The 24,704-nt window shown below is 40.8% G+C and overlaps 1 protein-coding gene across 5 annotated transcripts in view; it reads left to right on the top strand.

Moving 5' to 3' along the window:
• Positions 1-9,088: 9,088 nt before the first annotated feature.
• SEC14L5 (SEC14 like lipid binding 5) overlaps positions 9,089-24,704 on the top strand; it is a 94,637-nt gene continuing 79,021 nt past the window's right edge. For 4 of the 5 annotated variants that reach the window (XM_043971035.1, XM_043971059.1, XM_043971068.1 and 1 more), the window contains exons 1-2: positions 9,089-9,452; positions 10,706-10,781. In XM_043971035.1, coding sequence (XP_043826970.1) covers positions 10,719-10,781 — 63 coding nt within the window. In that variant the 5' untranslated portion in view covers positions 9,089-9,452; positions 10,706-10,718. Of the gene's footprint in view, positions 9,453-9,587; positions 9,644-10,705; positions 10,782-24,704 lie in introns of those variants that run through there. The other variant, XM_043971044.1, reaches the window with a different exon arrangement.

Raw genomic sequence — 24,704 nt, 5'->3', positions numbered from 1 at the left:
TGGCTAGGTGGTGCTGTGGATAAAGCACTGGCCCTGGATTCAGGAGAACCTGAGTTCAAATCTGGCCTCAAACACTCGACACTAGCTGTGTGACCCTGGGCAAGTTACTTCATTGCCCCCCACAAACAAACAAAAAAATCAAATAGAGAAATTTACTTCTATTTTATACTAGAGGCAATAAGGAGCTATTGGAGTTTATTGAGTAAGAGAATGACATGGTCAGTTCTGGGCTTCAGCAGGGCATGTACAATGTACCTGAGACTTGAAGCAGGGGGATCAATTAGGAGACCCTTTCTGTTGTTCATTTCAGTTGTGTCTGACTCTTTCTGACACCATTTGGTGTTTCTTGGCAAAGATACCGGAGTGGTTTGCCATTTCCTTCTCTAGCACATTTTATAGATGAGGAAATGGAAGCAGAGTTAAATGACTTGCCCAGGGTCCCACAACTTTTTTTTTTTTTTTTTGGTGAGGCAATTGGGGTTAAGTGACTTACCTAGGGTCACACAGCTAGTAAGTATTAAGTGCCTGAGGCCGGATTTGAACTCAGGTCCTCCTGAATCCAGGGCCAGTGCTCTATCCACTGTACCACTTAGCTGCCCCAGGTCCCACAGCTTTTAAGTGTCAGAGGTAGATTTGAACTCAGGAAAAGGAACCTTCCTAACTCCAGGCCTAGTACTCTATCCATTTTGTCCCCTGGTTGCCATGGGGCAAATACCATAATCCAAGAGAGAACCTATGAGGGCTTGAATTAAGATAGCTGTGTGAGTGAGTGTAAATAGCAATTGTTTCTGTTCTTTCCAGAAAAAAAACTGAAGGTCTTTCTCTCCCAGACTGATTATTTTATAAAGTCAAACCAGGCCATGTTTTGCCTCAATCCTCACCTAGTCTTTAATTACTGAATGGGGGCTGCCTCAGACAAAGTGAGACCTGGGAAAGACCTTAGCTTAAAAGGCCAAGGTCGGGGGCAGCTAGGTGGCACAGTGGATAGAGCCCTGGATTTAGGAGGACCTCAGTTCAAATCTGACCTCAGACACTTGACACTTACTAGGTGTGTGAACCTGGGCAAGTCACTTAACCCCCACTGCCCTGCAAAAAACAACAAAAAATAACAAAAAAATAAAAGGCCAAGGTCTCCCACTGCATCTGGGGCCATCTCTAGTCATTTTGACCTATGTCTTGCCACTGGACTCAGACGACTCTGGAGGAGAGAGTGGGGCTAATGACTTTGCACAGCTCTACCTAACTGAAATCCAACTCCCTTGCAAGTCAAGATATCACCCTCCTGATGTCATTGGTCCTCTTTGAGAAGGGACAAACAACAAAGAGGTGTGTGTGTGTGTGTGTGTGTGTGTATGTGTAGAGATGGGATGGGAGTGAGAGATGTTGGGGAGGAATAAATGGCAAGATAAAGCTACTGGTTGCATATGTGGGATGAGATTGAGGACTTGAGGCTGTGAATCTAGAACCTAGAAGAATGGTGATGCTAGAAATAGGGGAGTTTAGGAGGGTTGAAGGATTTGAGGGAAAAGCTAATGAGTTCTGTTTTGGACATGTTAAATCCGAGAACTCTCTGGTACATCCAATTTGAAATACGCAATAAGCCATCGGTAATGTTAGGACTAGAGCTCAGGAGAGAAAATCCTGCTGAATATACAGATCTGTGAGTCATCTGCATAAGGATGATAATTAAACCTTTGGGAGCAGATGAGGTCACCAAGGGAGAGCGTGCTGGGAGAGAGAAGAGATAAACTGGCGCTTTGTCTTCATCATTTCCTTTTCTATGTTCCTGTCAGATTTGGCCTGTTTGAGGTTCCACCTCCATGACATTCCATTTGGAATGTCTGGCTCCCTGCCTTTGTACAGGTTTTCCCCCATGGGCCCCCATCTTCCTATACAGTCCCCCATGGACTACATCCCTCCTCACTTTTGCCCTTTTTTCATTCCCTTTAAGGCTCAGCTTGTGTCACCTTCTTTAAGAGGCTTTCTTGGTTCCACCAGATGTTAGTACACACCCTCTGCATCCTCAACATTACTTAACATGCCTTTTCTATACAGTTTGGATTTTCTTACCATTGTAGAATTTGAGCTTCTTCAGAGTACCCTCCTTATTGCTCAGTCAAATGGAGGGAGTTACAGTGACTTGGTTATTGAGGGGAGGGGGGCGTGTGAATAGGACAAAAGTCACCAGCTCCTTTTTGTTCTCTCCATCCAGATCTTCTGATTTGTGTGGATTTTGTCGTCATCATAGGTATGGAAAGGAACTGGAAAGTAATTTCTCAGTCAAAGTCAAGTAAGTGTTTAGAATGAAAGGATACAAGAGGCAGCAGGAGAAAAGGGGTTTTTCTAAAGAAGACTAAAGAGGAAGAAAGCCCTTGGGGCTATAAGCTAAAGAGCTGACAGACTCCTCCTTGTGGTGAAACTCCTGATTTGATTTAGAGGCATCCCTCACCTGACTGATTTTTTAGGAAGGAAATGGAATAAGTTTTTTTGTTTTGTTTTGTTTTTGTGGGGCAATGAGGGTTAAGTGATTTGCCCAGGGTCACACAGCTAGTAAGTGTCAAGTGTTTGAGGATGGATTTGAACTCAGGTCCTCCTGAATTCAGGGCCAATGCTTTATCCTCTGTGCCACCTAGCTGCCCCCAGGTCTTTGAAATATAAAAATATGGTTCTCTAGGTTTGTATCCTATCACTTGATAGATAACAAACTTAATTATGGTAGATTCCATGTTTTGGCTAACCCTTGTTTTCCCCTCCAGTCCTTAGCACAGTGATTTACAGTATATGATGTTTAATAAACATTTATTCCATTGAATTGAATCGAACTTCGTTTTGAAGGATAGGAAAAAATTTCTGTTCCAAGCAGGGGAACTGTCAGTAGCAAAAGAAGATAAGTAGAAAAGGGAAAGGCATATTTTGGAAGCAGTGAGAAAACTGGTTTGATTGGAGTGGTGCAGTGGATAGATCACCAAGCTTGGAGTCAAGAAGATCTGATTTCAAATATAAATACGTCAGACACTTACTAGCTGTGCAACACTGGGCAAATCACTTAACCTCTATTTGCTTCAGCTTCTTGTTTGTAAAATGGGGACACATTGGAGAAGGAAGTAGCCAACCACTCCAGTATCTTTGCCAAGAAAACCCCATGGACTCAAGTCCATGGGGTCATGTAGAGGCAGACATGATTGAATGACTGAACAACAATGAAGGGGTTCTTAACCTGTTCTGTACATCTATGGCAGCCTATGCACCTCTTCTCAGAATAATTCTTTTAAATGCATAAAATAAAATACATAGGATTACAAAGGAAACTAATTACATTAAAATAAAGTTATGGGGCAGCTAGGTGGCGCAGTGGATAGAGCACCAGCCCTGGAGTCAGGAGTACCTGAGTTCAAATCTGGCCTCAGACACTTAACACTTACTAGCTGTGTGACCCTGGGCAAGTCACTTAACCCCAATTGCCTCACTAAAAAAAAAATAAAGTTATAAAAATATTTTCCCCATCCAAGACTATAGTCCCCATGAAATCTATTCACAGATCCCTTGTGAGTCCATGGACTCTAGGTTGAGAACCCTTGGAACAGAGAGTTCATATAGAGGAATAGGGGAAGATAAGGTTGGAAAAGCAGGTTGGGGTCAGAATTTGGAGGGTCTTGAATGCTAGGTGAAAGAATGTGGTATTAAAAATTTTTTTTTAATTGAAAAAGAAAGGATGTGGTCTTGATATTATTAGCAGTGGGGAATTGTCGAAGGCTTTTAAGTAGAAGAGGCATGAAGAAAGTAGCATTTTAAGCAGATGAATCTGGCAGCCCTATGTAGAATTGATGCAGAGGTGGTATGTGGGTGTGTGTGGTAGAAGCATGGAGATTGATGGACAAACAGGGACTCCAGTTAAGAGGGTGTTAAAGTAATATAGGTGTGAAATGATAAGGGTCTGAATGAGGGTTGTGGCAGTGATTATAGAAAAGAAGAGATGGATTTGAGAAAGGTTAGGAAGAAATCTATGGATTTGGATGTGGGGGTGGAATAAGGGGAGAGGAATCAAAGATAACTTCAAGGTTAGGAGACTGGGTGACTAAGAGCATGATAGTATCATTAACAGAAATAGGGATGTCAGGAGGAGATGGTAGGGTTTTTTTGGGGGAAGATAATGTTTGGCTCTCTTTCTAATTCATGACATAACTTTGCCAGCTTCCTGTCCTCAGAATCTACGCATTCCCCTCTGGCCTCTGGCTGCTATGGGCAGAATTCCCAGTTCCTGAGCTTGGTCCAGGACCCATCTTGGAGACCATGCTTTGGGTCTGGAGGACCTTAACAATCCAGCTAGAGGGAGGTCCATTCACCAAGGACTATATCTTTGATGTAGGCTGGTGGCCTGTGTCTTGAAGTTCAAATTGATAGGGACCCTGAGGGGGCTGAAAACTTCTTCCCTTTGGTTGAACAATAGGGGCCTTCCCATTTCAAATTCCTTGTGTTAACATGACTGATATAGAACTATGTTTTGCATGATTGTATATATATCAAATTGATTAACTTTTCAGGGAAAGGAGGGGAAGGAGGGAAGGAGAGAATTTAGAACTCAAAATTTTAAAGAATGAATGTTAAAAATTATTTTTGCATGCGAAAAAATAATATATGACTTAAATGATGAAAAAAAATCCCCGTTGTGTCCTCTCCCTAGATCATTCAGACCTTTGATATCTCTTCTGGGGGTACATCCTAGAAGCAAGAGATTGGGGGGGGGTGTTGGAAAGCAGAAGGATTGGGGACATTCTCTGATATGAGATTTGAATAAAGCATTTGTACTCTATGGAGATAAAGTCTCTACTACTCTGAAAGCCAGGAAGGGGAATTTGAAAGATTGGGCCTACAGAATAAGGTCTTTTTTGTGTGTGTGTGTGAGGCAATTGAGGTTAAGTGACTTGCCCAGAGTCACACAGCTACTAAGTGTCAAGTGTATGAGGTCAGATTTGAACTCAGGTCCTCCTGAATCCAGGGCCAGTGCTCTATCTACTGCACCACCTAGCTGCTCCCCAGAATAACGTCTTTAAAGAAAGTCAGGCAGAGTCCTGCTGCATGGGTATGTTGTCCTGCCTACTCCCCCCCCCCCCAACCACTAGTTCGTAATTATAGTATCAGAGGATCATATGTTTAGATTTGATTGATGATGAATCAACATTGTTATGGAGTACCTAGTATGAGCCCAGTACTGTGCTGGCCCAGTGAGGGAAACAAAAGAAGCATGGTCTTTGCTCAAAAAAACCAAAACAAACAGCTTAGCATCTAGTTCGGGAGATGTAGCTAACACATATGAAATCATTAGAGAATCATTTAATGTTAAGTTTTGTGTAACTACATGCAGTTTGGGATAGAAATTTGACATGATGTGACAAAAGAGTGCTGGAGAGAGGCAGCTAGGTGGTACAGTGGCTAAAGTACGAGCCCTGGATTCAGGAGGACCTGAGTTCCAATCCGACCTCAGATACTTGACACTAACTAGCTGTGTGACCCTGGGTAAGTCACTTAACCCTCATTGCCCCTCAGAAAGAAAGAAAGAAAGAAAGAAAGAAAGAAAGAAAGAAAGAAAGAAAGAAAGAAAGAAAGAAAGAAAGAAAGAAAGAAAGGAAGGAAGGAAGGAAGGAAGGAAGGAAGGAAGGAAGGAAGGAAGGAAGAAAGAAAGAAAGAAAGAAAGAAAGAAAGAAAGAAAGAAAGAAAGAAAGAAAGAAAGAAAGAAGGAAAGAAAGAGTACTGGACAGGGGCTAAGGAGACCTGGGATCTAGTCTTGGCTCTCCCACTAATTTGGTATGGAACTCTGGGCAGGTCACTTTCCCTGTCTGGGCCTCAGTTTCTCTATCTGTAAAATGAGGAAGGTTGGATTAGAAGATTACCACAGTTCCTCCTCGAAGTAATTTAACTCAGTGCAGCTTAATTCAACAAACATTTCTGAACTGTATTCTAGGGGATAAGACATGGAGACTAGTTGAGGAAGAGGAGACAACTAATTTATAATATTATCTAAGTGTATTAGAGAGACATAGAACAAAGTATTGTTTAGTCTAATGGAGAAGGTCATTACCCTCAGGAACAAAGAAGTCCATATCTAGGAAGTGGCATTTGAGCTAGGATATGAAGGATGGGTAGGAATTCATCAGGCAAAGAAGGAGAGGGAGGGCATTTATAGGGAGGGAATACTGTGAACGTAGCTCCAAAAGTGAGAAAGTCTAGGGGACAGAGTAGCTAAATCTGCCTATGTTGTGGGGAGTTGTAGGCTGAAAAGGTAGATGCCAGACACATTGAGGAGGCCTTCAGACTCCAGGCAAAAGAGTTTAAACTTTACCTGAGAGGTAGATGAGAGCCATTGGAAATCTGTGAGCAGAAAAGTGGCATACTTAGACTGTGATTCAGTGGTATGGATTTGAATCCTCTTACTGACACTGGGAATTGGAATGTCACTTAACCTCTCTGATTTTACTTTCCTCATCTGTAAAATGGGAGTAACAACATTTGCATTATCTACATCACAGGGTTGTTATGAGGATGAGAAAGGAAATTTTAAGGTGATATATAAATGTGAGTTATTATTCTTGAATTCAGAGAAGAGACAGATCCCTTGGTATAACTATAGTTGCAGAGGGTTTCAGAAGAGAGGTGGAATTCAAACAGGGCACTGAAAGGAAAGTACTTTGTAAACCTTAACATAAGAATTCTTAATTTGGTCTCTGTGAACTTGGATCTTTTTTCTTTCTTTTTTAATTTAAATGCATTTTATTTTTTAATGCATTTTATTTTTGTTTTATTTTTAAATTTTTGGGGTGGGGGCAGGCAATAAGGGTTAAGTAACTTGCCCAAGGTCTGCATTTTATTTTTTAAAAACATTTTTTATTTAAAATTTTGAATTCCAAATTCTGTTCCTCTCAATCCCTCTCTTCACCCCTCCCTAAGGCAGTAAGTAATCATATATAGGTTATACATGTACAATTATGTAAAACATTTTCATATTAGTAATTTTGTATAAGAAGACTCAAATAAAAGGAAAAAAGAAAGAAAGAAAGTGAAAAATAGCATACTTCAGTCTGTGTTTAATCAATACCAGTCCTTTTTTTGGAGGTGGATCGTATACTTTATCATTAGTCCTTTGGGATTGTCTTGGATCATTGTATTGCTGAGAATAGCTAAGTCATTCACAGTTCTTCATCAAACAATATTGCTGTCATTGTGGACAATGTTACGTCAGTTCATAAAAGTCTTTCCAGGTTTTTCTGAAATCATCCTGCTTGTCATTTCTTATAGTACAATAATATTCCATCATAATCATATACTACAGCTTGCTTAGCCATTCCCTAAGTGATGGGCATCCCTTTGTTTTCCAATTCATAGCACTACAAAAAGAGCTGTTATAAATATTTTTGTGCAAATAGTTCTTTTTCTCTTTTTGGGATGTCCTTGGGTTATAAACCTAGCAGTGGTATTGCTAGATCAAAGGGTATACACAGTTTTATAGCCATTTGGGCATATGGACTTGTATTTTAAAAAAATAGTTTGATTTGTATTTCAGTAAAATGTTTCCGTAGTAGTAGTAATGTATGCATGTATGTATGTGTATACACACACTTGTTTTACACATTTGAAAACATTCTCAGAAGGGATCCACTTCATCAGAACGCCAAAGGGGTCCATGACACATAAAATGTTAAGGAACCCTAACTTAAAGTGCTTTGTAAATGAACATTTTATAATTAACAATAGGCATCAAAGTGGATGGAATATTGTATTTGGAGGCAGAAAGTCCCGAGTTCAATTCCTGTCCCATACACTTCCTAGCGGTTTGATCCTGGGAAAATCATTTAATCTTTGTCTGCCACCCTTTCTCACTTGCAAAATGGAGATAATAATAGCACCTTTCTTCCAGGGTTGCTGTGAGGATAAAACGAGATATTTGCAAAGGTTTGCAAATTTTAAAGTACCATATAAATGCTAGCAAATAATGATACGAATAATATGTCTATTACTATTCCTCCGGCTAATATTTCTACTTCAAACCCTTATATTCCTGTTTCTTTGTTAACATTTTTGACTTCTATTCCTACTCCTATTATCCCTCTTTCTGTTACAATTCATCCTACTGCTCTGTAGATGGATTGCAATTTTCATTTTAAATATCCTTTTTTTTTTTTTTTTTTTTGCGGGGCAATGAGGGTTAAGTGACTTGCCCAGGGTCACAGAGCTAGTTAGTGTCAAGTGGCTGAGGCCGAATTTGAACTCAGGTCCTCCTTAATCCAAGGCTGGTGCTTTATCCACTGCGTCACTTAGCTCCCCCCCCCCCGCCCCATCCTACTGCTAATATTAATATTGTTTGTTTTTTAAAAAAAAATTTTGGTAATACTAATAATGTTAAGAAATTGGATAGCTCTATGGTCTGGAAGACAGTTCAGCGGACCCGGTACCGGTAGGCAGGTGAGGGAGTCAGGTAAGAGTCGGCAGGTGCAGGGCAGAGCAGGGCTAAACCAGCTTTGGAGGGCAGCTGGCTTCACGGCCCACTAGCTCGTCAGTGACCTCTGGTGGCTGCGGGGTGGGGTACAGGGAGGAGGAGGCGGGTTGAATTGAAAGGTTCTGAACTGAGAGGCGTGGGCATGAAGGAGGTTCTTTGAGGGCAGAGGCCAAGGAGCTCCAGGTCTTGGGCGGAGCGCGGAGCAAAGGACCAGTCTCTGTAGTCTGGAGGAGAAGCCAGCCTGGGAGGGGGCGTGGATTGGGGGGGGGGGGTGAGGGTAGGGTGGGGACCAGAGCTCTGGAGGCGGGACTAAATGGGGGGCGTGGCTAGATTGAGGGTCCGTAGGGGCGGGGCTCTATTTTGGAACTCCATCCTTGCTGGCTCCAGGGGCTGATTTCCTTCTCCCTCTGGTTCGCGATACCCCCTTGCAATCTCCAAGAGTTTGTTTTAGGGCTCAAGTCTTCCTCTGTCCCAAAATGGGCGGACAGACCTGGGCGGGGGCGGAGGCAGAGGTGGGGGTGGGGGCGGGGGTGTGGGGGGGCGGGAGCTGGGGGGCTGGGATGGGGCGGGGTAGGGCGGTCCCAGCTGCAGCCGGGAGCGCAGCCTGGAGCGCAGCCTGGCACTGTGCCTTCTGCCTCTCTGGGGCCGGGCCAGGCGCTGCTAGAAATAGCAGGAGCCGGGTGCCGAGTCGCGGATTTTCTTCGCGTGTAATTGGGCTCGTCGCCCGGCCGCGGGACCGGCTAGGAGGTATAGGGAGTTTGGGGGATCGGAGGTTGAGAGGATCAGGGATACGGAGGCGCTCCTCACCTGGTTACTGTGTTCCACCTGGAGAAGTTTGCTTCGTCCAGAGCCTTACCCTGCTGCTGGGAACAGCTGCTGTCCGGGATCGTGTCTAGGGAAGCATTCAGCCCGGGCTCTGGTCCCTCCAGGGAGGACGGCGGCCCGGGCAGAGCATCGAGTACAGGTGGAGTGTGTGTGTGTGTGTGTGTGTGTGTGTGTGTGTGTGTGTGTGTGTGTGCTCGCGTGCACGCGCGCGCGGTCCCTTGGGGATGTGTGTTGGGGGCGTCTTATGTGCAGGAACACGTGAGGATTTCAGTGAGGGGTACTGTGAATGCATACTGGCTTATGTGAGATGAGATGAGTATGCAAGCAATGGTGGGTGTGTGTGTGTGTGTAGGGATATTTGAGAGTTTGAGGAGGGCTGTGTGTGCATGCAGGCTTAGTGTGAGGGTGTAGGCAAATAAGGGGGGCTTTTAGTTGTTTCCGTTTGGATTTGTAGGTGTGCTGTTCTTTGATTTTATTTATTTATTTATTTTTTGAGGTGGGGTCCAAACCTGTGGTTTCATTGTTGTAGGAGATCCCATTCAGGAAATTATTTCTACCAGTGAAGATGGGCAATTGTTCTGCAATTTAGAGTCTTAGGAGAGTGGTCTGGGGCACCTAGAAGCTAAGTGATCACACAGCCACTAGGTTTTAGGCACCCTGGTCTTACTGACTCTGAGGCCAGCTTTCTATTTATTTGACATCAGCTGCCTCTCATCATAAATTTAGAGCTGGATATTCAGTCCAATTACTTCACTTGAGACGCAGAGAAATGAAGTGACTTGCCTAAAGTCACAAAGGTAATAAGCCAAAGAAGTAGGATTTGAACTCGTGTCTGATTCCTGAAGCCAGTGTTCTTTTAACTATACTTTGCTTGCCCCGCTATAGGTGTAAAAGGGTTTGAATGCCCGTATTATGTGTGTCTGCTCATCCTTCAGGGTGAACATCCATCTTGGGGCAGTGTCAAGATTGATGGTTGGGAACAAGGGATAGTTATTTAGGGCCCCAGATCCCCATAAATGCCTCAGCATTCAAGAAGCTTAGGAGTTAATGCCGCTGTCTTCCCTCTAAGATTATCTCCAGTTTATCCTGTCTATATCTTGTTTGTCCATAGTTGTTTTCCTCTTGTCTTTCCCATGAGACTGTGAGGTCCTTGAGAGAAGAGATTGTTTTTTGCCTTTCTTTGTATCCCCAGAACTTAGCACAGTGCCTAACACATAGCAGGTCCTTAATAAATACTTGTTGACTAGACTTGAGTGGCTAGAGTCCTGTATCTATTGTTCCCATACCACTAAACAGCGGCTGGAGTATGAAACGTCCTATTTTCAGAGTTAGGAAGTTACAACTTAACTGAATTTAAAAAGTAATTAAAATTTTGTATGGTTTGGATTGCAGATTCCAGGTGAAAATGGTCCAGAAATATCAGTCTCCAGTTCGAGTCTACAAATATCCCTTTGAGCTGGTCATGGCGGTAAGTACAGAAATGGGTGTGTGTCAGGTGAAGAAAGGTGACCATTTCAGACTCCCTCGCTAGGAAGAGAAATCCTAGAAATCAGCTTTGGGCATGCAATCTATTATTTATATATTTATTAAATCCCTGTCAGCTAAACCAGGAAGCTTAGCTGCCCTTGAGACTTTTCATCCTTCCTGAGCATCCTAATGGAACTTGAGCTAGGCTGTGGTGAAGGCAAGGTGGTCAGATGATTTGGGCATTGGTATTCAGTTTCCAAGTCTTGGTTACCATTTTGGAATCTTGAATAGGTTGGAATACTCTTTCCTCAGTTTTCTTGTCTTTGAAGTGGTGATGACAGGGTTAAAAACAAATACCTAGTATTTGCTGAGGGGTGTACTAAAAGTTGTTACTTGGATGAGAGTTTTTGCTCAGTACTCTGCAGTGTTACAAGAGTATTTAGGTGAAGCTTTTGATTCTTTGTATAGAACGACTTATTTTGTGTGTGGGGGGGTATGTTTGTGTGTATGTGGCAGGGAGGGAGAAGGGTGGAGGGAGAGGAAAGGAGAGAGGGGAGGGGGAGCGATGGAGAGATGGAGAAAGGGGGAAGTGAGGAAAGAGGGACAGAGACATAGAGAGAAAGAGGGAGAGGGAAGAAGGGAGAGAAGGAAAGAGAGAGAGGGTAAAGGAGGGAGAAAGGAAGAAATGGAGTGAGAGAAGAGAGGGGAGGAAGGGAAAGCATGGGGAAGCAGAGGGGAGGAAGATGGATGGAGAGAGAGAGGGACAGGAAGGGAGAGAAAGAGAGAGAGAGAAAGAGGAAGGAGGAGGAGGAAGAGAACATCATTTTGAATAAATATGAAGACATCATCTTCCACTTACTTATTACCTTTATCTTCCCCACCCTGCCCTATCCTGTGCACCAGAATCTTGATATGTGTGTGTGTGTGTGTGTGTGTGTGTGTGTGTGTGTGTAGTTTGAGGGGAAAGGGTGTCATGTTTGTTTGTTTGTTTTGTTTTTTGGGTTTTTTGTTTTTTTTTTTTTTTGCCGGGCAATGAGGGTTAAGTGACTTGCCCAGGGTCACACAGCTAGTAAGTGTCAAGTGTCTGAGGCCAGATTTGAACTCAGGTCCTCCTGAATCCAGGGCCAGTGCTTTATCCACTGTACCACCTAGCTGCCCCCAAGGGTGTCACTTTTAAATGTTGAAAGACATGTTAACTTGCCATTCTGAGGGTTATAGATCTGGAAGGGGACTTTGGAGGTCTTCCAGAAGACCTTTCATGGAATCATATAATCTGGGAGTTGGAAGGGACCTTAAAGTGCCAATTCATGTTCAACAAATAATCATACAACCCTTGCCTAAAGACATCCAGAAAAAGGAAATTCACTCTGTCCTGAGGCAGAACATAATATTTTTGAGCTGATCTAATCGTTAGGAAGCTCTTCCTTATGTCTGGCTAACATTTGCCTCTATATAATGTAATTGCTCTTAGTTCTGCCCTCTGGAACTAAACAAAGCAAGTATAATACTTTTTCCACCTGTCAGCCCTTCAAATATTTGAAGACAATTATGGTGTGCTCTTTAGTTCTTTCCTTTCAATAGATTAAATATCCCATTTCCTTCACAGATTCTGGTGTGATTTGGTTTCAGGGCTCCCCAGCATCCTAGTCATTTGCCTCAGAATGCTTTCCAGCTTCTGTGAATTTCTAAAATGTGGCACTACCAAATTGAACGTCATATTTCCGATGTGGGTTTATCATGTTAGGATACAGTGAGATTACAGTTTCCTTCATTCTAGACACTGTAGCTCTAATAACGAAGCCTAAGATTGCATTAGGTTTTGGTGTCTATGGTGTCACACTGCTGACTTATATTGAGAAACAAAGACAGGAAAAAAAAATGATTAAGTGCCTGCTATGTGCCTGGCACTAGGTAATAATAATATCTGGTTTCATATAGCACCTTAAGGCTGCAAAGTATTTTACAAATATTAAATCATTTGATCCTCACCATGACTCTGGGAAGGAGGCATCATTATGATCTGTATTTTACAGTTGAGGAACCTGAGGCAGGCAGAGATGAACTGATTTACCCAGGCTCATGGCTGGTAAGTATCTGAGGTTGGAGTTGATATTATTTCTTCCTGACTCCATGCCTAGTACTCTAATCATTGCACTACCTAGCTGTCCCTAAATTGAGCTTATGGTCCACTAAAACCCTTACATCCTTTTAAAAAATGAATGGTCCTCTAATAACTTCTTTTTTTTTCTTTTATTTTTTTGCGGGGCAATGAGGGTAAAATGACTTGCCCAGAGTCACACAGCTAGTAAGTGTCAAGTGTCTGAGACTGTACTTGAACTCAGGTCCTTCTGAATCCAGGGCCAATGCTTTATCCACTGTGCCACCTTGCTGCCCCCTAATAACTTCTTTTTTTTGTTTTGTTTTGTTTTGTTTTTAGTGAGGCAATTGGGGTTAAGTGACTTGCCCACGGTCACACAGCTAGTAAGTGTCAAGTGTCTGAGGTCAGATTTGAACTCAGGTACTCCTGAATCCAGGGCCGGTGCTTTAACCACTGCGCCATCTAGCTGCCCCAATAACTTCTTTATCCTATACTTATGCTGTTGATTTTTGAAGCCAAAAGTAGGACTCTGCATATTTCCCTAAAATCTGATGTTTTCATGACAGAGGGAAACAGTGAGCTGAGTCTAAGCTCTATCTGATCCTACTGAGCTGGAAGGGTTTAGGTTATGGATTCAGAAGCAAGACTTTAAGTCTTTCTTCTGAGGACCAGTCTAGTTAAGTTAGTACCAAAGAATTGGCCAGTGGGTAATGAATGAATGTTTTTTTGGCTGTACCAATTCATTAGTCCATCTCCTAAGTCACTGAAGGATTGTTATCTGCATTGGTGCGGAAATAACTACACAAATGAAATCATAGATCCTTGTAGTATATTTCATCTTATTCAATTTGGCTCGTTGTTCCAAACTATTTAGATGATTTTGGATCTCAGTTCTTTCATTTAATTTAGTAGCTACCCCCCCTTTTTTTTCCAGTCATCTGCAAATTAAGTAAGCCCGTCATCTATGCCTTCATCCAAATCATTGATAAAAGTGTTGAACAGGACTTTTTTTTTAAACTGTGCCTCTGATTTTATTGGCATAGAAAACTCCCTCTACCAAAAGCATATCTATCTATAATTACTCTGTAATTTACAATCTTAGAGTACTGTTTGAACCTCTGTGAGATGAAACGATTTGCCCAGGGTCACACAGTCAGGTATTTGTCAGAGGCAGGGTTTGAACACAGGTCTTTCTGATTCTGAGGTTAGCTCTCTAGCCACTGTGCCATGCTGCCTCTCTTCTTAGGTTGATATTGATCGCCTTGGTGAAAATAACCACATGCTTCCCAGCAGATCATCCCCCACTATTGCTGTTATTTTGTATACAGTACATTTCACTCTGCTTCAGTTCATGTAGTTCTTTCCAGGTTTTCCTGATAGTATCCTGTTCATCATAACCTTTATTACCACTCTTTAGGTCCGGTCATTCAACTAGTTTGAATCTACCTAATGGTATGTCTACACCATGTTTGTTGTCTTTTCTACAAGGATAATGAGAAGGGTATTGTCATAGGCCTTTCTAAAATCAATGCATATGCTGCCTATACCATATTCCCCAGATTGTACCAGTGTGGAGGCCAGACAGTGTTGTGGAGAGAGCATTGTATAGTTTGAATATCATTTCGGCTATTTATGACCTGTGTGACCTTGGGAGAAACACAATCCAAGGACCTCAGTTTCCTCATCTGTAAAATGAGAGGTTTTGAACTCAGTGGTCTCTAAATATCTTTCCAAATGCTCACAAACCAAGCCTTTGATAAAATATTCAATTATTATTGGCAGGAATTAAAGTCAAACTCAATGGCATATAGTTGTTTTTTTTTTTTTTTAGTGAGGCAATTGGGGTTAAGTGACTTGCCCAGGGTCACACAGGCAGTAAGTTTTTTTAAGTGTCTGAGGCCGGATTTGAACTCAGGTACTCCTGACTCCAGGGCCGGTGCTCTATCCACTGCGCCACCTAGCTGCCCTGGCATATAGTTTTAAGAACACAATTTCCCATTTTTGAAAATGACACAACACAATTGGTCTTGTGATGTCTCTTCCATTCTCCTCATCTCCTTCTCTTCCCCATTTTTTATTAAAGATCACTGACATCAGTTACCCATGCAGTCCTTGCAGGTCTTTTGTTTCCTTTGGCTTCCTTTTGTTTTGTTTTGTTTCCTTTCCTTCTTTTCTTTTTGGCTTTCCCTTTCTTTATTTAGCATTTTATTTTTCCTCAATTACATGTAAAAACAATTTTAACATCCATTTAAAAAACTTAGTGTTCTAAATTTTCTTCCTTCCTCTTTTCTTCCCTCCCCCCAGTCCCTTTAAGGAGGCAAGCAATTCAATATGACTTATACATGTGTTGTCATGCAAAACATTTCCATGTTAGGTTGTGAAAGAAAACAAACAAAAAAAATTAAAAAAAATAAAGTAAAAAAAATTATGCTTAAATCTGTATTCAGACACCATCAATTCTTTCTCTGGGGATAGATAGCATTTTTCATTATCAGTCTTTTAGAGTTGTCTTGGATCATTGTATTGTTGAGAATAGCCAAGTCATTCACAGCTGATCATCTTTCGATATTGCTGTTACTTTACACACAGTACATTTCATTTTGCATCAGCTCATATAAATCTTTCCAGGTTTTTCTGAGTTGCTCATCTTTTCTTCAAGGATAATAAAGAAGACATTGTCATATGCCTTTCTGAAATCCGGACATACTGTGCCTATACCACATTTCCCCTGGTTATTTTGGGTTGTAATGATTTTGGATTGTATTTTATCTGAATGCAATGACTTGAATTCATTCAGGACGCCTACAAACTTGGGACTTAAACTTCCCGGTAAATATTTGTTCCATCTTCCTCAGTCTGGAATTCATTCTTCTTGGTAAAGAGAAGCAAAGCAATAGTTGACTAGTGGCAGTACCACCTTCTTTCTGTCATCCAATTTCATTGTCCCATCCACCTCAAATAATGCTACTGTCTTTTCCTTTATCATCTTTTTGTCTTTTTTTAGTGTCTTAGCATTCAACATAAATTACAGCTTTTTCTAGACTTTAGCTTTCCTGACATATTTTACAGGATCATGTCATTTCTGTCTGTATATGTTTTTCTTTTCTTTTTTTTTTTTAGTGAGGCAATTGGGGTTAAGTGACTTGCCCAGGGTCACACAGCTAGTAAGTGTTAAGCATCTGAGGCCGGATTTGAACTCAGGTACTGTAACGATTGGAATGACGCCACCTGCTAGAGACTTACTGTAGAAGACTTCCGACCATGAAGCGAAGGTCTTTGAGGGCAAGACCAGGAGTCTTTTCTTTGGCGTTAGGAAGTGACGCGGGCTAGTGGGAGGAGGAAGGAAGACACTGGCGCTCACTCTGGGGCTCTTTCCTTTGGACTCTGGTGGAGAGCGGAGCTAGAAATGTGCTCTCCCTTTAATAGATAGGAATCTATGCCTTTCTCTCTCTTTACCAAATTCTTATTCTCCTTTATTCTCCTTAATAAATGCTTAAAAGTCTAACTCTTGCTAAAGCTTATAATTTATTGGCGACCACTCATTAGATATTTTAGACAGACTAGCTAGAATTTTAGCCCTTAACAGTACTCCTGAATCCAGGGCCAGTGCTCTATCCACTGAGCCACCTAGCTGCCCCTGTATATGTTTTTAATCATCTCTCCTTCTCTCCCTCTCCCTCTCCCTCTCCCCCTCTCTTTCCTTCTCCCTTGCTTTCATTTTCTGTTTGTATTTTTTTAAGTGAATTGACTATTGAGTTCCCTATGCAGCCACATCAGCCTTTTTAATATATATATATATAGTCCTCCTTTTCCTTCCTCATTGGGACCATTTGCATTTGTGTCTTTCTCTTTCATGCTGAAGCTGTACCTCAGTATGAGAGTATGTGGAATTGGGATATCCTCTGATTATTAAACTATCTGGAGATACTTCCTATACCAAGAAGCCCCACTTCTTTTTTTCTTTTCTTACATGCCTGAGGTCTGACTCATCTATTCTTCTACTTCCAGCAACTAACATTGAAAAGGTTGCTCCCCCCCATACAGTCTTGGATTGATGGGGTCTGACATCCCCATTCTTCAGTAATAACCACCTACCTTCCCAGTGAAGAATAAGCACTTCACACTTCATTAGCTTCAAGGTACTACCCAACAATATGCCATAGAATGAAATGAATGGATCTTGTAATTGTTTGTGGTCAATGTGGGAAAACCTTTTAATATGACAATGAATAACATTTCCTTGCATTTGTATAGCATTATGTACTTATATGTGCATTATTCTATTGGATTTCTTAAGACCATACTGTGAGGCAAGTAGGCTAGGTATTACTGTACTTATTTTATATATAGAGAAACAGAGGCATGAAGACATCCAGTGACTCCTCCGAGACCTTTAAACAAATCAATGATAGAGCTAGCACTAGAACATGTGGCTCCTGACTCCAAATACAGTACTTTTGTTCTACTATATCATACTCCTTTTGTATGTACATCATCATATTAAAAAATGTTTAAGTATGTTAGATTTTGATTGTGTTTCTAGGAATGATTATGGATCAACCTCCTGCTGACAGTGGGCTAGTGACCATTTTTCACATGATAATGTATAAAAAATACATACCTTTTTCACCAACAGCATGTATACACTTCAGAGATGGCTGGCTTGGGCTGGGGATGTAGTCTGTGGCTGTGGAACTGGCCTATATGAGGATTATAGGTACCAGAGGCAGTCCATGACTCAATGGATGGAGTGTTGTGCCTGCACTCGGGAAGACTGGAGTTCAAATCTGGCCTCAGACAAAAGCTCTGTGACCTTGGGCAAGTCACTTAACCCCTGCCTTGGTCTCCCCAGCCATAAAATGGGGATAATAATAGCACCTACCTTGTGGGATTTTTGTGAGAATCAGATGAAAAGTACTTACCTTGGTCCCTGGCACATGGTAAGTATTTATTCCCCTCACCATGTTTCCCTTAAACCTTTGGCTTTGGTCTTCAAAATGTGAAATTAATGAGGCACAGACTTTTGTGTTTTTGTTTTCTAAATTTAAAATTCTCAAAGTTTTTTAAAGATCACATTAATTTCTAAATCCATCCCTTCTTCTAGCCATCCCTTATAACAAAGAATAAAAAAGAAAAGAAAAGCAGTTCGGTAAAACTAACACCTCCACCCCCCAACTGAATATAAATAATATTCGATACTTATACTCCTCCACCTCTACAAAGTAGGGAGGGAGGGCAGCTAGGTGGTGCAGTGGATAGAGCACCGGCCCTGGATTCAGGAGGACCTGAGTTCAAATTCCGCCTCAGACACTTAACACTTACTAGCTGTGTGATCCTGGGCAAGTCACTTAACCCCAATTGCCTCCCTAAAACAAACAAACAAACAAAGTAGGGAGGGAGGTACATTTTCTTACCTTTTCTTTAGGGCCAAGCCTAGTCATAATTATGCAGCATTCAGTTACTTTCTCTCCTTTCTTTCTGTTTACATTGGTGTAGCCTCGTGCATATATATATATATGTTTGTTTATTTAATTGATTCTGCTCCATTTTGCATCAATTCATATAAGTAAATTTTCTATACTTTTCTGAATTCTTTATAATTCTATTACATTAATGTATAATCGTTTAGCCATCCTTCAATAAATGCAGCTCCACCTTTCAATGTTAAAAGAGGACTGTTTAGCTTTGGGGAGGAAGTGACTTAACCTTTCTAGGCCTCAGTTTCCTCATTTGTAAAATGGGAGGGGGGTGGGGTTGCCTTTTATAATGTTATAATTCTTTAGCTCTCTGTAATACAGTGGAGAAATGCATATAGCTTTAGAATCTCTATATGATACCTAAATAAATCATTGTACTTATGATTTTCCTTAAGTCACTTAACTTCTTTTACTACTTCTCCCTCTGTATAATAATGATGATAAAACCTGACCTACTTAGCTCAGAGGTTGGTTGTGATAAATCAAATAGGATAATGAATGTGAATTAAATTATAACTGTGAGTTAAATGTAAACTTAATTAGCATTGGCAAGGCACTCAAAATAATTTATGTAAAATATAAAAAAACCTGTGTCCTCAAAATTGAAAATGCATACTGGTGCAGAATATATTAGAATATAATAATTGAAATGATAATATATCATATTGCCTATGGTAGCTTTTTTCATATGGTAACTTTTAAAAAATTTTTAATTTGTTGTGGGGCAATGAGGGTTAAGTGACTTGCCCAGGGTCACACAGCTAGTAAGTGTCAAGTGTCTGAGGCCAGATTTGAACTCAGGTCCTCCTGAATCCAGGGCCGGTGTTTTATCTACTGCCTATGGTAACTTAAAAATATAGTTTTATTTATGCCTTTTAAAAAAAATCACAGTCATTGTCCAATATATTCTCTCCTTCAGTTCACTTCCTTCCTCTTGTAACGGAGAAAAACAGTTAAGCAAAACCAACTGACAAAATTATGGTATCTGGGAGAATGGGCACCATTGCACACATGTAGAGAGGAAAGAGGTCTGTTTCACCATCCATTCATCAGGACTAAGAAGGGACATTTCAGTTAATCCAAGTTATGTTGGCTCTTAAGTCTTGCTCTCATTTGTTATCATATTTCATGTCATCTTAATATTGTAAAAGTCTTCCCATTGGTAACTTAAGATCATAGAATTAGAGCGGGAAAGGACCCTAGAAGTCATCTAGTCCCAACGGCCTCATTTTACAGAAAAGGAAACTGAGGCTTCAGAAGGTAAAGTGAGTTTCCCAAGGTCACACTGAGTTGTCATTCAGACCTATAAGTTCTGACACCAAAGTACCATGTTTGTTCCTAAAGAGATTTATGTTCAGTATATATAAAGTGTGAGAGTTGGCTTGACAACTTACAATTTATTTCTTGGTGTTTGTGAATTGGAGCTTGAATACTTATTAAGGAATATACCATTTATAAACTATAAAAAGTATCCAAATGATTGTTGCCCTAACAATGAATATATTCTGAACACCTGTTGTTCTCAAGGCACTGTGCTAGTTCTAGGGATCTGATATGTTAATGCTTTTCTAAAGAGGAAGGATAATAAAATTCACTCAAGTATGCTAGTATAGCATTGCTTTGTCTGCCAATCCTCTTCAGGAAAGTAGTCCTAAATCATATCAGTGTAACCATCAAACTAATCTCCTGGCTGTTTAACCAACACCATCTCACCAAAATAATTCTTCAACTCCCTTAACATGAAAATGCATGCTGTGTGTGCAGTGTGTTGTCACTTAAGGTCTTTTAGGGGATTCTAAATTAAACACTTTTCTTCAGTTATTGTTAGATGTTAGAGAGTATCAAGCTTACTATTGACTTTTTTTTTTTTAGCATTATCTGAGGATCCAAAGGAAGACTTTTCTTCTTCTTTTTTTTTTTGTGGGACAGTGAGGGTTAAGTGACTTGCCCAAGGTCACACAGCTAGTAAGTGTCATATGTGTCTGAGACCAGATTTGAACTCAGGTACTCCTGAATCCAGGGCCAGTGCTTTATCCACTGTGCCACCTAGCTGCCCCCAAAGGAAGACTTTTAAAATTGTATTTAGTATGGAAAAAATATCCTTCTTTCCAACCACTGTTGAGAGCCACTCATTGACATTTTATGGAATATACTATGAGAGGACAGGCACAATTGGAGCAGTGAATTGATCCAACTATTCTGGAAATCAATTTGGAATTATACCCCCAAAGTCAATAAATTGTGCATACCCTTTGCTATAGTGATAACACTACTAGGCACATACTCCAAAAAGATCAATGAAAGAGAGAAATGGCTGATATGTGTAAAAATGTGCACAGCAAGAAGTGCTTTAATTGTAGCAAAAAATGGAAAATAAGGGGGTGCCCCTCATTTGAGAAATGGCTGAACAAATTATTGTATATGAATAGAATGGAATAATATTGAGCTATAAGAAATTATGAAAGAAACATTCATAGAAGCCCCATAGGATCTGTATGAACTGATGCAGGGTAAAGTGAGTAGAATCAGAACAATTTATTTAATGACTACAACACTATGAATTCAAGTTGAGAAGTGTTTCTTATGTACTTACTATGATCCAAGCACTGTACTAAGTGTTGGGGATACAAACAAAGGCAAAAGTAGTTCCTGCCTTCGAGGACCTTACAATCTAATGGGGGAGACAACATGAAAACAACTATGCACAAGATAAGAACAGGATAAATTGGAGATAATCTTAGAGGAAAAGCTATAGAATTAAGGGAGACTGGAAAAGGCTTATTGTGGAAGGTGGGATTTTAGCTAAGACTTGAAGGAAGTCAGACTGGAAAGAAGGGAGAGAGAAAGGGGAGAATTCTAGGACAGTGAAAATGCAGTCAGAAGATGGAGTATCTTAAGTGAAGAATAGCAAGGAAACTAGATAAGTCACTAGATGAGAACAGATGATATGTAAGATGTAAGAAGACTGGGAAGGTAGGAAGGGGCCAGTTTATGAAGGACTTTTAAAGCCCAAAAGAGGGTTTTATATTTGATTCTAGAGACATTAGGGAGCCAATGGAGTCTATTGAATAGGGGAGGTGATATGGTAGGACCTGTACTTTAGGAAGATCATTTTGATAGCTAAGTAGAGGATGGAAGGGAGTGAGGAACGATTTGAGGTAGGGAGATCATTATTGAATCATTTTCAGTTGTGTCCTATTCTTTGTGACCCCATTTGGGGTTTTCTTGGCAGAGATACTAGAGTGATTTGCCATTGTCATCTCTTGGTCGAGATACTAGAGTGGTTCCAGCTTATTTTCCAGTTGAGGAAATTGAAGCAAACAGGATTAAGTGACTTTCCCAGGGTCACACAGCTAGTAAATATCTGAGGCCAGATTTGAACATAGAAAGATAAGTCTTCCTGATACCAGGCATGGTTCTCTATCTATTGCACCACCTAGTTGCCCCATGGGGAGCTCAACAAGTTGGCTATTGTAATAGTAGGGTGGCAAGGTTACAAAGGCCTGTACCAATGTGGTGGCATCAGAGAAGAGAAGAAGGCATAACCAAGAGATGTTATTAAAATAGAATCGACAGGACTTGGCAAGTGATTGGATATAGGGTGTGCATGTGTGAGAGAATGAGGAATTGAGGATGACACCTAGGTTTTGAGACTGGCTGACTGGGAAGATGATGGTGTCCTGGACAGTAATGGGCAAGTTTATTAGGTGGGAGGGCTTAGAGGAAAGATAATGAGTTAAGTTTTGGATATATTGAGTTTAAGGTGTCTAATGAGACATCCAATTTGAGATGTCCAAAAGATCGGTGGAGAGGTTAGGGCTGGACAAATAGATCTAACAATAATCTTAGAGCTGAACAAATAGATCTAACAATAATCTTTATGGAGAAGATACTAGAAGTCATGGGAACTGGCAGGATTATCAAGTGAAGGAATATAGAAGGTTTGAAGAAGAAGGTTCAGGACAGAACCTTGGCAGGTGGGACACCCACAATGAGGGGGTGTGACCTGGATGAATATCCAGCAAAGGGGATTGAGGAGAGGCCTGACAGATAGGAGGAAAACCCACATAAAGCAGTATCATGAAAGCCTAAAGAGAAGTGTATCAAGACGAAGAGAGTGATCAACATCATCAAAGGCTTAGGAGAGGTCAAGAAGGATAATGACTGAGAAAGGTCTTTAAGTCTAGCAACTAAGGAGTCATTAAGAGCATTAAGAACATTAAGAACAGAGTGATAGATAGGAAAGAAAGAAGATGCGCTTATCAAAGAGTTTAGCAATGAAAATGAGGGAGAAACATTGGAGATTAGCCAGTGGATCAAGTGAGTTTTTATCTTTTTGAGGATGAAGGAACCATGGGAATGTTTGAGGCAACAGAGAAGCAACCAATATATAGGGAGACACTGAATATTCTTGATAGAATGAAGATGATAGAGGGGGCAATCTTCTAAAGATGGAGTGGAATGGGATCACTTGTCATGTAGAGGGGTTTGCCTTGGCAAGATCAAGGGCCATCTCTTCCTGTAAGACAGAATTGAAGGAGAAGGTATCTGGGTGATATGAGATAAAGGAGGAGGGGAAAAGACGGCGCTCTTGGAAAATGGTGTTTTTTTTTTCCTAGTAAAATATGAGGCAAAGTTTTCTGCTTTGGGGGGGGGCAGGAAGAATCATGGGAAACTTGAGGAGGGATGAATAGGTTTGTAAAAGTCTCTGTGGTTTAGTGAATCAATTAGGGAGGTGTGAAAGGATTGCCTTGCCATAGTGAGAGCCCAGTTGAGATGATATAATTGTAAAAAGACCTAAAAACTCATCAACGAAATGACCAATCATGACTTCTAAAGACTGATGAAGAATCATGCTTTCCACTTCTAGGCAGAGAGGTAATGGACTAGAGGTGTAGAATGACATATGCCTTTTTAGATTTGGGCAATGTGTAGAATTATTTTGCTTGACTCTACTCATTTATTAAAAGGGAGGGCTCATTTATTTTTATTTGGTGTGTGTGTGTGTGTAAGAATTAGGGGCATCTATTGTAGTAATAATAATAACACAGGGCAGCTGGATGGTGAAGTGGATAAAGCACCAGCCCTGGATTCAGGAGTACCTGAGTTCAAATCCGACCTCAGACAGTTGACAATTACTAGCTGTGTGACTCTGAGCAAGTCACTTACCCCCCATTGCCCTGCAAAAAAAAAAATAATAACATGAAAAGGAAGAAAAGAACAGTGAAGCATTTGAAAAGAAGAAAGTTCAGAATAGAACACAGCAAGCAGAGCAGTGTTGGAATAGAGATTCTGAATGTCATGTATAATACTAATTTTCTATTCTTTCTTTGTATAAGGAAATGTTCATTATAATAAAAAAGAAAATTAAAAAGATTCTCTGGAAAGAGAAAAAAATAGAATTAACAGGATTGAATACCTCCCTTCCCCCCCACACCCACCAGTCTCATCACTTTTCCTTCAAAATAGCTGGCATTTAATAACATTTATATAGCCTTTTGTGATTTCCAAAGCAACTTAGAAATATCATCTAATTCTATCCTCACAGTAACCCTAGGAGGTAATTACTATTATGTTCCCCATTTTACAGATGACAAACTTGAGGGCAAACAGAGGTTAAGTGACTTGCCCAAGGTTATATAGTTGGGGTCTGAGTTCTGATTTGAACTTGGATCTTTCAGCTAGGTGGTACAGTGAATAGAGTTGGGACCTGGAGTCAGGATGGCCTGGGTTCAAATCCATTCTCAGATACTTACTAGCTGTGTGACCCTGGGCAAGTCACTTAAGTTTCCTCATCTGTAAAATGAGCTGGAGAATGAAATGGCAAACTACTCTTTGCCAGGAAAACCCCAAAATGGCATGACAGAAAGTTGTCCATGACTTCCTGATTTCATACTGTACCACCTAGCTGCCTATATATAAGGCAAAGTTTCTTAAACTGTGGGTTCCAGCCCCACGTGGGGTTGAATAACTGAATGTGGGGGTTGTGAAAAATTTGGCAACAGTAAAAGGTTATATATACCTATATACCCAGGGTCAAGTAAAAATTTCTTGGGCAAAAAGGGGTAGTGAGCGGAAAAAGTTTAAGAAGCCCTGATCTAAGGTAAGTGTTTTCCTCATTATCTATTAAACAGGTGTTGCATTATGGCCCAAGATTAAAGGGGTTCTTGGTTTCCTTCCATAAGCCTTGTGTACAATGCTGGGGATACAGAGACAAAAACAAAACTTTCTCTCCCCTAGGCAGCTTACATTTTGATGGGAGAAGTAGAATTTCCTTGATTTCACAATCTGTTTTCCTTCAGGCTCCTGTGATTCAAAGTATCTACCTCTTGTACTTGATTGGTACAAG

Source organism: Dromiciops gliroides, chromosome 1 (assembly GCF_019393635.1).
Source record: "Dromiciops gliroides isolate mDroGli1 chromosome 1, mDroGli1.pri, whole genome shotgun sequence".
Classification (NCBI taxonomy): domain Eukaryota; kingdom Metazoa; phylum Chordata; class Mammalia; order Microbiotheria; family Microbiotheriidae; genus Dromiciops; species Dromiciops gliroides.
The sequence above is the reverse complement of the archived record's forward strand: the minus strand, read 5'-3'. Positions and strand labels throughout refer to the sequence as shown.